We start from the raw sequence: 14,800 nt of genomic DNA on the forward strand, positions 1-14,800 counted from the left end.
CAATTTCATTATGGAATGGATACACCTGGGAGCAGCTACTCTATTATCCACAGAGTCTCTGTTTTAATTTTAAGTTTTGGCAGCAATGATGCCTTTTAAAACATGAAAATGAAATAAAAGGTTCAATTTTTATTACATTTCCAGACCTGAAAAGGACAGAGACAATGTAGCAGCTTTAAGCTGTTTTCGTTTCCCCATCAGGAGCAGGTAGAGGCGCCAAACAACAGCTAATTAACACCAGGTGTGCCAGCTGATGCTCCAGACTCACTTGTCCAGTTGCCTCTTTTCCTGCAGAAAAAGGACTTTTCTGCAAACTTCTGTACTTTTACCATGTGCGCCCCCTCGCGGTTTGACGTTACTGTTTCAACCTCTTTACAACACTCACACACTTATCATTGGTTCGAAATGTCACCGTCGCTTTCTTGACCAATGGCACCAGTTTGGCCTTTCTCTCAGGGCCTCATGGATCTATGGGGCCTATTTTGCATGCATGCTCCTCCTTTTTTTGGAACCACTCCTACTCCTCCTCCTCATCCTCCTCCTCCGCCCCCCCCCCAACACACACACACACACACACACACACACACACACACACACACACACCAACCCCTCCATGGCTGGGCTGGACGGAATGCTTGTCGAGGCGGTATAATCTAAAACCAAACCGGGATACTATGGAGCAGACGGTGTGTTGTCGGAGATGCGAAAGTGCATGAAAAAGGTGATTAAATTTGCAGCGTTGCTCGTTTACACCTACTAATATTCATCCGCCTTGTAGTTAGCTGATGGCGCTAACTCTCTCCTCTCTGTGTAATCGGTGTATTGCTACTGTTGCACGTTATCATTTATTTTCCTTCACAAAATAATCCGATCATGTTTGTCGTTCCGTTTTTTGAAGACAGTTGGTCTCCGCGGCGGGATGAAGTATGATAGGCGATAAACGCTCAGAGCAACACGGAGAGAGAAAACGGAGTCAACATAATCCATCTGTACATCGTGGGGGGGGAAGATGAGGACCATGATGGCTTCGATGAAAACAGCATTGCTCGTATTTCTACATTCGGGTGAGTACAGCCGTTCAGTCTGCATTGTACCTGTTTGCTCTACACACAATGGCTAAAACCGCCTCTCCATCTGTCACATTGAGATGCATTTGCATGATTGTTCCTTCCGACCGACCAATCCGACTATTCATTAAAATTTTATTTGCAGATTTATTCTCATGAGTTGGACCTTTTTCTGTGCATGTAAACCTAGGACAGCTTCTATGGGACACGTTATCGCATGTCTGTGGTCTGCAATTTGATTACATAACAATCCAAATGCAAAAGTGACAGATAGGACAGTCCACTGACTATCAAACAAAAATCACTGAGGACTACGGACTATTTGATGGATGTGGAGCTGGTTGTGTTAGAGAAACAGGTGTTTTGGGCCAATAAAAATTAGTTCCTGGTGGCATCCAGGAAGTCCCAAGCAAAAGTGATACCATCAGTAGGACTCTATTATGCTATTTACACAATGTTTTTTTTGTTACCCTTTTTAATGCCTCTAGTTTTATAGTTGGACTTGTGTCATTTTATGCTTTTATCACTTGTTTTATCTCCTTAGTGTGTTTTGTTTTAGGTTTCTTCACCAAAAGCAAATTCCTATCAGCTATGATTGAAATGGCAATAACGATTTGAATGTTGTATAAATTAAAGAGTGACAAAGATGCTGAAAAGGTCAGCTGCACTACACAAATAAGACTTTATTATAGTATATGACACTCATCCATACCAAACAGAGATAGATAAAGATGACCTCACATTTTAGATATGTCTTCTTCATTTTTTGACCAAACAGTTTAATACATAACATGCCAGATTGAATGACCTGCTCACATTAATAATAATTATATGAATATAATAACCAAATAGACAGGGTTCTTTGTATCAGTCCTGTGGTCCAACATGCATCTGGGTTCTTAATAAGAAAATTGGGGCTCCTCCGTGTTGCACAGTTTCTACTCCAGACAGAATTGAGCATTGTCACGAGCTGCGGTGTCTCCCAGCCCTATCAGTCTAAGCCCAATGTTAATTAGGACTTGATCCGCTTAAGTCTCCCACTAGTCTCCCATGTCATTATCTATGGGCGTGTTGTTATCGGGTCATAGCTCGGCCTGTGAGAAAGCTCCAGTTGTTTTTAGGTCTGTCTGACTCACACACACACACACACACACACACACAGACAGACGTGGAGTGCCCCACCCATCTAGTATTTCTGGTTGTTCAGGTAGTTGGATCAGCTTTAGGTGAGGGGTTAAAGGGTGTGTGTTAGTTTGGTGCTGATCCTTTCTTTAGTGTCAGTTTGTGGGTGTATGTTTGTTGGCTGTTATATTGGGATAATTACCTCTTAGTTGCATTTTGAGATGATGAGTTTATTTCTCAGCTTTTGGCACCACTTGTAAATTTAAATCACTTGGTAGGCAACCAGCAATAAAAAATATGTTTTTTTTTATGGTTTCTTCCCACAATATGGAACAAGTTATTTAAGAGATCAGTTATGTGACCTCTGGCTGGCCGGTCCACTTTAATAACTAAATGTCAATAAATATCCAATTATATCAATCTCAACTTGTGTGAGCTATTTGGGTTTTCTAGCTTTGAATTTATTTAATTATCTTACACCATGTTTTTAATAGGAATTCTGATACTCACCTCTGATGTGACCAATTCACATAAATACAGTTTCTGTTTTAATGCCCTAATCAGTGTTTCTACTTTTTAATTTTGGGGAAAAGAGAGCACTGCTAGGAGTTCCAGGGTAAGTGAGGTATGCTGCCAGACAATGAAACTCAGTGAAATACAATGACGCTTGAACCTGGAAGCTTGAAACCCCTGAGGCACTCGCACTGTTTTTACTTATAACCAGAACACTGAAAATCTCCCATGTAATCAGGTTTCTATTAAACAGTAAGGTGATGGGGAGCTAGAGTACATTTCAATTCCCCTTTTGGCCTGTGTGAAGTATTTTCACTCAGTTTCAGTGTGATTTGCAGTTTGGAGATATTAACTTTAGCTCATTCTAAAACAATGCACTCAGTGACCTTCCGTTTTTGCTGCTTAAGCACTGAAAAATTACATTTGTGTATTTTAACATTTCTAAATACTGTATAATCACACAGCTGCTCACAATAAAACTTGAGGATATTAAAATGAGCATATCAATATTTTCTGACCTTTTTATAGACAGATTAATGAATTGTTTGAGAATATAATTGGAATTTGAATCAATAACGAAAATAATTCTTCACAGTTATTCACAGCATTAGCACTTTTTGAATGTTATTTTTACTGTATTGGAGTGAGATACAACCAGTTTCAGCTGAAACTAGCTCAATGTAGCACTGTGAGAGAACAAGCTAGTTTTATTCTGTTTGTTAGTGAACTGTTTATTTTAAATTAACCCAAATTGCCAATAGTTTATGCCAGGAATCTCACTAAGATGATTGTATTTAATTTATAAAAAATGTCATTGTATTCAGAGGAAGCTGGCCCTCTCCTAGCCCCAGCTTGAGTGTTTTTTCTCCTATGCTATTTAATGTATTGATTCCCTGTTAGCCGATCATCAGCTCAGGATATTGATCTGTGAGCCTATGTACCAAACATGCTGCACGTTGATACTGTGACCCACAGAAATTGACATTGTTTCCAATTTTTCCTGCTCGTTCGTCACCATCTTTCACACTCTTTCTGTCTCAATTTTTCTTTCACAGTGCTCCAGTACGCTGTGTGTCGCGATGTATTTGTTCCTGCTGGGACCCTCTACCGCGTCGCAGGGTTCCCCCTCTCTCTGCCCTGCGCTGTATCAGGGTACGAAGGCCCACGTACGCAGGACTTTGAGTGGTTCCTGTACAGGGATGATGCTGCTGGGAAGCAGATGGGAGTGGTGTCCACCAGGGACAAGGGCTTCCCTTACGCCCCTTTCCAGGCCCGGGTGAGGAGTGGGGAGGTGAGGGTGGAGAGGGACTCAGGGGACAAAGTCCGGCTAGTGATCCAGAGGCTCCGGGCTGAAGACCAGGGGAAGTACGAGTGCTACACACCCAGCACAGACAGCACCTACCAGGGAAACTACAGCGCCACAGTGCCTGTCAAAGGTAAGAGAGATATATGTAATAAGTGCAATTGCTCTTGGGGGAATTGTTGGGTTTCTGTAAATTATATGTGGTATAGACGTACACTATCTAGGAAGTGTCCTGAGATAACTTCTGTTATAATTTGACACTATTAATAAAATTGAATGAAATGGAATATATATTGAATAGTTTTAGTGGGAACGATGGAGTTCTATGGCACACAGGAATAAGATACATCATAATTGTTAGTAAAATCTATTCATTGTTGGTTTTAGTCTTTTCGTGGGATTTGTTGAATATAAAATAAATAGATATCACTAAGAGGGGCCTCTCTGGGATTAGAATTCTTTTTTACAGGAGAGCCAAGATAGCAGCAGCAGTACATAGAACGTATAACAGAGGTCACAAACATACAACACCGACATAAAATGGATGAAGAAAGTAAGCAGGGATCAATAATACAGATGAGATGAGAATGATAAAGTAGACTTGATAGAACTTAGAACTTTAGAAAGATATGAAAACAGAGATGCAATAAATATATTAAAATACATGAAATAAATGTTGTGAACTTATTCTTTGATCAGATCGTTCCTGAGTTAAGTGTATTATTTAGGTTCTTGTACGGCTGCTTGTGTTCAAACAACATTCAACATCTGAGAACACTGGTTTGTTTTCTTATTTTTTTGTTGTTGTAGAAAGCATGTAAATATTTATTACAGTAATGCATTGGAAAATAATAGTTTTGGTATCGGTACCAAAACCCTTGTATTATATCACCAACTACGACTGCAACTTTTTCAAACGATTCCCAAACCTAGTCCCAAACTCATCATAGTTTAGTTGTGACGTATAGTGGAAACCAGCAAACTGTATTCCAGTTCTGTCATGGGGGTTACCGTATGAGAAGATGTTATCAGCAACTCTGCACTATGTCAGCCAGATGGATGACATTTATTAATTATTATTATTATGTGTTTAACTTGGTGCACAATGACATTCCTAATGTCTGAGCTGTTATTTATACTTGCCATCTGGATTTCTTCTTTCTGTTACTCTTTCTTTTTACGAAGATCCATTTGCTCACGCTATCCAACATATTTTGACAATTTTCCACATGGTTACCAACTGTGTTTCTATCTTCTTTGTGTATCACTAAGTTTATGTTTGTAAGATGCTGGGTGTAGGTTTTGCTGCTAAAGTGTGTTATCTTCATCATAGCCAGCTAATCCCCCTTTCTTTGGAAAAGCTAGTGCCCAAATCTAAGGGTGGTAAATGGCTTGCATTCACTCTCAGCAATCCATTTCATGATTTGCCTTTGTATTCTAAACATAGAAACGTCTAAACAGCACACAGGCAATAGAAATTAAATTTGGCATATTTTTTCCTCCCAACTGGCCTCTTGTTGTAATGTAATTGTCTGTCTCTGTCTCTTTGTTCACCTGCAGTGATCCCCGACACACTCCAGATTAGCTATTCCCGCTTACTTGCAGGCCAGCCCGTGCCAGAGGGGGCCGAATTAACGCTGACATGCTCAGCCGGCATCCACTCGGAGCAGCTCACCCATCTGTCCATCATGTTTGGGAAGCGTAGTGATGGAGAGGGTTTGGGAAGTGGAGCAGGAGGGGTGGTCAGCACCGTTAGAGAGATTATCTCCATTGACAAGCTGCTGAGGGTCGTCCCCGGACATTTGTACAAGAAGCGGTACAATGATGGAGAGATCACGTTGGAGAAGAGGAGCGGGGAGGCTGGACAAGATGTGTACGTGATGAAGATGAGAGCGGTGCAGCCGGATGACACCGGCTCGTATTTCTGTGAGGCCTCGCAGTGGATTCTGGACCCTGATCGATCATGGCAGAAGATAGCACAGAGGACGCTGGATATTGGCAACTTGACCGTTCAGCAACTAGGTTAGTGTGACTTTGAAACTGTGCCAGTTATTTAGGCTAACATTTGCCAAAACTATATGACAGCATGTGACAAATGCCATAGTCATACTGCAACAAGCATATTGCACATTATTTTGTTCAGTGATCATTGTTTAAACAACATACATTTAAAGGATGATTAAGGTAGTAATAAAATCTTACAGCACACTGTGGAAAGAAGTTCTCAAATAAAGTTGGTTGCTCCAGTTACAGAATAAACCAGAGACAGCAATAGCAAAACAGCTGAAGTTTGGTTTGTACTTGTCAGTTCAAGACTCTATATGCTTTCTCAGTGGCGTCAGTCGGCCTGGACTTGTAGTGCTGTTAAGTACACTGGACTCTTTCCAGATTTCAGGCTAAAGCCCTGAATGTTTGTGTTACTTACAGCTCAACTGAATGGCTGACAGAGCAGTGTACCGACTGGATAGGTAGGGGGGCTGATTAAACACGTAACTGGATACACATCTTTAGTCAAGTTGTTGCCTAGTTTGTTGGCTGATTAAGTGCTTTCTGATTAGCTGCCTGGATGGCTGAGTTTGTTTTCCCTTGCTGGGTGGATGGATGGACATCTTACTATTAGAGCTGCAAGTACGATTATTCTCGTTATTGATTAATCTGCTGATTATTTTCTTGATTAATCAATTCATATTTTTGTCTATAAAACAGTGAAAGATGCCCATCACAATACTTAGAGCCCAAAGTGACTTTATCAAATATCTGGTTTTGTTGTACTATACAATTTACTATGAATTGAGAGCCTAAAACTATTCTAACTAACTAAATTCAACTCACTTTGTGTTCATGATGTCTGCTGTCAAACCACTTGACTGAAAAGCTTGATGCTCAGCTCTCTTGCTGATTATTCAGCTGGATTTGACAGGTCGATAGCTGGCTGCCGCTTGGCTCAATTTAAATTCTAAAGAGCTTGTGTAGATCTGAAGGATCCCACTTTGGCTTCTTGTAGCCCGCAAAGAGGATGACTATGTTTCTGTGTGACTGATGTGTCCATTACTGTCAGAACAGCTTCCTAAAATATTTTTTACATCTTGGATAGGAAAGTTAACAGCAGAGACACTTGGCCTCCAGCATAAACCCCTAACAATGATTTTATTTATTTATATATATATATATATATATATATATATATATATATATATATATATATATATATATATATATATATATATATATTCTTAATATGTTTGCTCATAGGAAAATTCTGTGTGTAAGTTTAATATTGAATTATTGTAACCACTTTTTTTTTAATAATTGTTCTTTTTATGTTGCTGATGAGGTACAAACAACTTCTTAGTACTAAGTATTGGAACTAAAATTTATTTAGGTCAATTGTTTTCTCTTCAGTAATAAAATTGAAGCAGAAGTTGAAGCATTGAATGTCATTAATGTATGCATTGTTTTTTTCCGACACTCACTGACAAGCACTATTTAGTTCTGTATTTTCTGGCCCCTGTTGTCTGACTAATACAATAGTCTGACAAGTCTCCTTTTGTTTCCATAAATAATGTGTCTATTATTCTAGATCGATCTGTGTCTAGAGAAGTGTTAAATGTGACTTTGCTCACACAATGGACCAGTGTTTATATCTTCTAATTATACCAGGTTATTAATATCAAAACCCCTTTAATTCATTACACAAAGTTGCTGTTATGCTTTATTTGTATGTCCACACAGTAATTTCATCAATATGCAAGTCTATCTTTCATTGAGCAGTAATAGAAAATTGCAGTACAAGTTTAAGATAATTATAATATAATAACATTATTACAATCATAGTGGGAATTCCTGTTATGTTGTAAAAGTGAGTGTGCATCAGGTTAGGAATATTTTCTTGTGACCGCTCATCACTGATTGCATATACTCTATCTATAGTGTGTCAGTTCAACCAACATGTGATTTAAACAATTTTAGGAGGCATGAAGTTAGAAGGCAGTAATTTGCATGACAAAAAAAAGATTAGAGGAAAAGTCTAAAAAAATATGACTATTATTTTGAGAAGAACAAATGTGTTTTTTCCTGCTTTCCCATCCCTTTTAAGCATCATAAGAGCCCTCAGATTTATTTTACAACACTTTTTGGGGGTCACTGATCTGGAAAATCTAATACAGTAGGCTATGTACAGAAAATATAATTATCCTAATCATTGTTTTTTTTTATTGTGTTCCTTTTTGTTATATGCTGTAATAACCAATTTCTAATGTTTGCATTGTGGTTGAGGCGGTAATCCATTTTAATCTGAGCAATAAATATGTAATGCACTACAGAGGCCACTCTAGCTTTCCCAAAGAACTCATACTCATTGTATATTGCTTCCTGTGAAGACATTTACTGTCAGAATCTAAGTGCTTGTTTGAGGCCCTCTATGACAGAGGATTTCCTGTACTTTCACTTTTACTAAGCTGTCTCCCGTTACCTCTTTAATTCACCAGCGGAGTCTCTGAGTATAACATCCTCACCCAGAGGGGAGGAGACCCTGCAGGTTGGTTCCCCTCTTATCCTGACCTGTGAGGTATTGGGGCTGCCGTCTGAAGTAAACTCGGGCCTGCTGGTTCAGTGGATGAAGAGGGGATCAGCAAGCAGCGATGTAACCGGGACCGGGGGAGTCGAGGTACTGTGTCTCATTCTGCTGACTTATTTATATTATATTGCTCAATGTGTGTGATTGTATATAGTGGGACCATGTAGAGGTGTTGGTGTGTTTGTTTTGCACCTGCACAGTATAACTGAGGGTTATCTTAATATTTCAAGTATGTAAGTGAATGCACAAATCAGCAAAAGAGGAAACATTTGTAATACCTATGTTTTAAAAAAAAAAAAAAAAAAAAAAAAAAAAACTTTCTTAATTTTATTACTTAAAAAACAATCAGTGCAGTATGAAAATCAGTTTGCAAAAGATTTGCAGACGTGGGTGGGTAATCCATCACCATCACCATTAAGTCCAATTTATTCTCTGTCAAAGTTGCATTAAAAATAGATTTCAAATATTTTCATGTGTGGTGCGTTCATGTGCTGGAGGCAAAGTTCTGATAAATGATACTTGAGAATTGGCTTTCAAACAGCAGCAGCAGTCATAAAATTGACATTTTGGTTTTCATGACGTTGGCGTTTGATCGACGTCATCATCCTGGCAACACTTAATAATAAAGTATTCACAGTTTCTAGCAAACTGCCTAAAATAAATCACATTTCGATTCACAATCCAACACATACTGACACATTGTATTTTACGTTAAGGTGGAGGTGGCCCGGATGAGCCCAGACGGTGTTGTGAGCTGGGGGGACGACCTCAGCCGAGCTAGCGGGGGCTCTATGGAGAAAGTGGCTAAGGGGAGGTACTCTCTGAAGCTGTTCTCAGCTAGGCCCTTAGACTCGGGGGTGTATCGGTGTGTGGTCAGTGTTTACGCTGGAAGAGCAAATCCTGGCCCCGATACTCCTGCAACGCTCACCCAGAGGTCTGAGGGAGTCACCGTGAACCTCAAGAGCAAAGGTAAGAGATGTACTCACGTCCTCAGTGACACACAGGCTTCATATATCAGTGATTCCCCTTTTCTCTCTACTGTTGATAACATTTTCTGTGATAGTTTGGTCTAAGAAATTCTAGTAAATTCATAAAACTTAAAATTCATTAAAAAAAAAGTTTTTTTACCGAAAACGGAACATCAGGGATAAATAATAACTTAGTGTAGTATTCCAGTGCTCAAGGTGGACTGCCCAAATTGGAATCTGTGGTTTGATTCTTTTCATATTTATCAGAAGTTCAGTTTACCCTCTATAAACTGTTTGAATGTACCACTTCCCTCTACAGATGTGCTAGTTGCAGCTGTGGCTCAGCTCCCTCGAGGCCCCCTTTTAAAAAGAGGCAGCACCATCACCCTGATCTGCAACGCCACCGTGACAACCACAGGTCCCGCCCAGGCACAGGTGCAGTGGCTGCGTTGGCCAATCCCTGAACGAGTTATCAAGAAGGAACAGAGCCCAGCATCTGATGTTACTCTCCCAGACACCCCTACGGAGGAAAACCCTAGGCTGGTAGCCATCCTCATGTACGACGGTGTTGCAAAGATCTACACCAACGGTAGCGAGGTTAGCGTCGACCGCCTGTCAGCTGGCAGCTACAGACTGAGGGTCCACGCAGCAACAATGGATGATCAGGGCATGTATGCGTGTCATGCCCAGGTGTGGGGTCAGGACCCGCATGGACTCTGGTACGACACGGGGGCCAAAGCACAGTCAAATCCAGTGACTGTGTACCTGTATGCCAGAGGTAAGAGTCTCCCAAAGATGTGTTTTGTAATGATCATATGATCGTAAATAAATGTAACGGATTAAAAATAGACCCACTTTATGAACTATCAGAGCACAGCTCTCCTTCACACTCCCACAGTTAAACACATTCACATCTGGAAGCTGCCCAGTACAACTATCGGCTGATCTGTCGGCTGCTGAGCAGCTCCACTGGAGCAGTTCAGGGTTAAGGGGCAAGTGCTGCTCTTTCTCCTTACCTATTCGGATTTATCCTGGTGGTCCTGGAATCGAACAGGAGGATCGAAAACATGTGCTTAAAGGGATTCTTTGCCAATTTCAATCCAGCACTGTGTCATCTTTGTGTGGGGCAGTGTGTTTAGATGAACTGTGTTTGGCTTATCTCCGTTGCGCCAGAGCACAGAGGAGCAGAGGTCTGCCGACAGCCATTCTGCATTATGAGAACTTTTACTTTTTATTCATAATACTTCTATATTTTTACTTAAGTGAACATTTGGATGCAGGACTTTTACTTGTAATGAAATGGAGTATTTTTATACTGTGGTATTACTACTTTTACTTAAGTAAATGATTGAAATACTTCTTCCACCACTGACCTTATATCACAAGCTGGAGGGTAGCCTGTGTAAACGTTAAGTGTACTTTTCAAACATTTACTCTTGACCTTGAGAAGTGTAGGTACATTTTACGCAGACTGATTCTTCTCTACATCCTTCCCTAGCAGAAAGCAGGGCATGGTTCCCCTGTGTTTACATCTTAAATATGTACAAATCCACTTTGTCACTTGTTTCTGTTCTGCAATTTAATTTGGTTGGATTCTAAACTCAAGGACCCTGAGGACCATTTTCTCGATTGATCTGCTGATTATTTTCTCGATTAATCGTTTAATCTGTTAAATGTCAAAAAATTGTGAAAAGTGCCCATTAGGATTTCCCCAGAGCCCAAGGTGTCCAACTAACGCTCCAAAACCCAACGCTATTTAATTTACTATTTAAAGTAAAGTAAAGCAGCAATTTATAACATTTGAGAATCTGAAACCAGAGCATCTTTGGCATTTTTGCTTGACAATGACAATTAATCAATTGTAATAACTTACAATAACTTAACTAAAACTCCTTCATCCCGTACATACAATTTGACCACGCTGAGCAAACGGGGACGAGAAACAACTGGATATAATCTCATCTCATTCATCGTAAATGCATGTTTGATGCTTTCATATGTCAATATTTTCACTAACCTTAGGTTGGAGACCTAATTTACCTGTTGGCAAACAGACTAAAGAAAATGACCCCATCCAAACCAGCAGTAGATTTTTGTGTTAGCGCGAGGTCATAGTTAATCGGTCTATAGAATATTTGTCAGAAGCCCAACAGAGAGATGTTCAGCACAGTGATCATCTTGACACTTAAACGTGGTAGCAAAGTTAGCCGTGGACCTTCTCTCTCTGTTCTACATCGGTGCGAATCCTAGATCGAGTTTCCGGCACTAGAGGACTGAATCACCAGAGCAAACTGTGCTTTTATGTTGAATGTTTAAAGTACTATATAAAACGTCTATATCTGTATTTGTTTTGAACCAATTAACAAATCCAAGTTTTTTTTCCTAAATGACACTTTTCTACTGAATGTAGCCTACTGCATATATTTCTCCTTCCCATTTATTTCCCTATCTGAAAGTGGGTTATATTAGACAATTCAAATTATGGATTTTTTTTTTACAAATGTCAGTTTACATCCTTTTCTCTCTCATTTTTCTTCTCCCAGTTGCTGACCTCCTCCTCATCCCTTTGGTTATTGGAGTCTCCTCTGCCTTGTTTGTGGGCATCGTCATCATTGCGACAGTAACCTGTTGCTTCATGAAGCGACTGGCGAGGCAGCGCACCCCAAAATAGGTGTCCACTGTCGCCGTCTGTCGAAGTCTGAATGTCCGCAAAGAGGCACAAAGAGGTGATGCACAGAACATATTGGATGAAAATGCAAAGAAATAACTTATCAACAAAAATGAAGTGAAAAATCACCTGTCAACCTGTTAGCTGATTTTCTGTGTTTTGACCTACCTGTTTAACAATCAATGCCAAAATATTCTGTTTTATATTCTCTCGTATTTTTATATCTGAACCTTCTCTGAAAACACACACACGTTAGTGAATGCTGCATCACACACCAGTAGGCGTAATAATCTAGATTTTTGAATCTCCCATCCAATGACCCTTAGTGGGCAAAGACTTACACATTTTTGGGTCTGTTTCCACCTTAACAGTAAAAGCTTAACCCACCTTTTTAACAATCCCTTTGTCCCAGCCTGTCATTCTGTTTCAAATGGAAAAGGGTAAAGATACACAAGATGCGCAAGATTTTTGTGATGAGGTCAAAAGTAAAGAAGGTACTGCAGGTTTGTTTTGAGTCTCTCAGATGTGAGGAATCCCGTTGATACCATAAAAGTATTGTTTCTATAGAAAAGCAAAGCAAACTGCCCCCTCAGAAGTCATAGTATGATTGTTACAGTATAAAAGTACCAAATGGTTTCTTAGCCTGTCAGATGTTTTGTATGATGCTGGGAATGCAGATCATCCTACAGTACATAGAGTAATGGTTCTATTTTCAACAATATTCTGTGGTTTTAAAAATCGTTAATACTGTTCCAGTTGTTCCTTCCCTCAAACTGCATGTTTTTCTTTTATTACGTACATGTTTAAATGTCTGTGCATGGTTAAGCCTCTAGCACTGCCACTGACAGTCACATGAATGCTGATGGCAGCAGTTCAGCCTCCCGAAATGTAATATGAGCAGGGACCTTCCACCACTCTGCATGTACACAAAGTCTCTGTCTGTTACTTAATAAGGAAGCCGCTGGCTGGGGGCTTTCTGATGCCAAGACCAATTGAGTACCAATTCTAATGCATTCCTCGCCTGTGACGCTTCACGCTGAAGTGAGATTTCTATACAGACTTTAGATTTGACAAAGAGAAATGGAAGAGATATCCATTATGCACTGAGCTAAAATATGTAAATATTGTATGGAGTTTAGCTGTTTTATTTTTCTTAATGTGAGAAAGACTATGCTGTGTTTGGCAAAGCACCTATGTTTAACATTCTGCAGCATTCTGTTCTGCTCTTTTGAAGCACGTAGACACAAATGGGACTGGGACCAAAGCCCCTGGGTATCCTTCTTTGACTTGATTTTATTCCAGCTTAAAAGTCACTTTTTTGCTGTACTTGAGCGAATACTTTTGTGTTTTTTTTTTCTCTTTTGTGTGATTTATGGTTTCTTTGCTCTTGTGACTGAGACAGAAAAACAGTACTGTGAAAAAGAATCCCCTGTTTGTTACACGAAGTAACAGAAAAACTGTTGTTGTTCACACTGTTTAGGTTACTTGTCCCCAAGGTGAAAATCTCCTAAGCAGCGCATATGACCTGATAATTTAGTCAAGTCTCACTATCACAGTCATGTGGTTCAAGCCACATATTTCTGCAGCCAAGACTACTTATGACTATAGCCCCTGCTGCTAGCCCACAGAAATCTGTTGGACAGATTTACTGTGTCTACTCTCTTATGATGAGTGAAATCCATCCTCCTTTTCCTGTCCAAAGTAACACTTAAAAAACGTTTGTGTGATCACTTAAAGTTAGATACATGTTCGTGGAAAGGAGAAAGAAAGTAACATTTGTTGTATCCAGCTTTTGGCTCTCTCACGAAATTATTCCAGGTCATTATTTATTTATTTTTTTCTAAATTTGTTTGCAGTGAGCTATACTTACTTACATACGGTATCAGTCTGTCTTTACTGTCTGTCTCTGTGTCCTGGTGGGTTTTCGATTTGAGAGTCCCTCTAAATCGGTCTGTCCTCCCTAACCTGTGCGCTCTAAACCCCCGATTATAAATGTTGTTCACGAACATTAGGGAATAAAATCACAACTCCGATTACTTCCTGAGCCACTTTGTTCCAGATCAACTACTCAAAGCTGATTTGTTCCCCCACATACCCACCAACCACATGATTACACACTTGCACACAGATGCATGTGCACACACAGCACAGCAGTAGCAGCAGCAGCAGCACAGTGCTGGCTGGCTGGTATTTCAGATGAAATTAAGTAGGTATCTGCGTGTTCATCTCTAATCCTTGTTTATGGCTGCAGTCTCTGCCCTTCCCCCTCTCTGTGTGTAACTGAGTAAGTGTGGCTTGCATTCGATTCTTTTCAATTTCTGTTTCCTGAAAAATACAGCCAGCTGTTTAAAAGTGTAAAAGCTGCTGTCTAAGTAGTGCTTATGTTTGAGGATATATTAAACCCTTTCATGAAGGTGTTATGTTTTGTTTGGACTGTTTACTCATGCTTTAATACCACTGTTCCTGAATGCATCTGGCTGCCATCGAAAATAAAGAGGCGGGCTAATGCTCATCGTTTCATATGGTGCTTTGGCGAACCTGCCAGTTGATAAACCAATAAACCACTCTGGATTAATAATGTCA

The 14,800-nt window shown here is 39.9% G+C and overlaps 1 protein-coding gene across 1 annotated transcript; it reads left to right on the plus strand.

Annotated features, from left to right (window-relative positions):
- The first annotated feature begins 524 nt into the window (after nucleotides 1-524).
- Nucleotides 525-14,800, plus strand: igsf8 (immunoglobulin superfamily, member 8). Its single transcript, XM_036002662.1, has 9 exons — nucleotides 525-721; nucleotides 903-1,064; nucleotides 3,758-4,138; nucleotides 5,566-6,027; nucleotides 8,493-8,671; nucleotides 9,298-9,550; nucleotides 9,869-10,327; nucleotides 12,093-14,035; nucleotides 14,074-14,800. The coding sequence occupies exons 2-8, from the start codon at nucleotides 1,010-1,012 to the stop codon at nucleotides 12,218-12,220; spliced, it is 1,917 nt and encodes a 638-aa protein (XP_035858555.1). The 5' UTR covers nucleotides 525-721; nucleotides 903-1,009; the 3' UTR covers nucleotides 12,221-14,035; nucleotides 14,074-14,800.

Source organism: Sander lucioperca, chromosome 6 (assembly GCF_008315115.2).
Source record: "Sander lucioperca isolate FBNREF2018 chromosome 6, SLUC_FBN_1.2, whole genome shotgun sequence".
Taxonomy (NCBI): Eukaryota; Metazoa; Chordata; class Actinopteri; order Perciformes; family Percidae; genus Sander; species Sander lucioperca.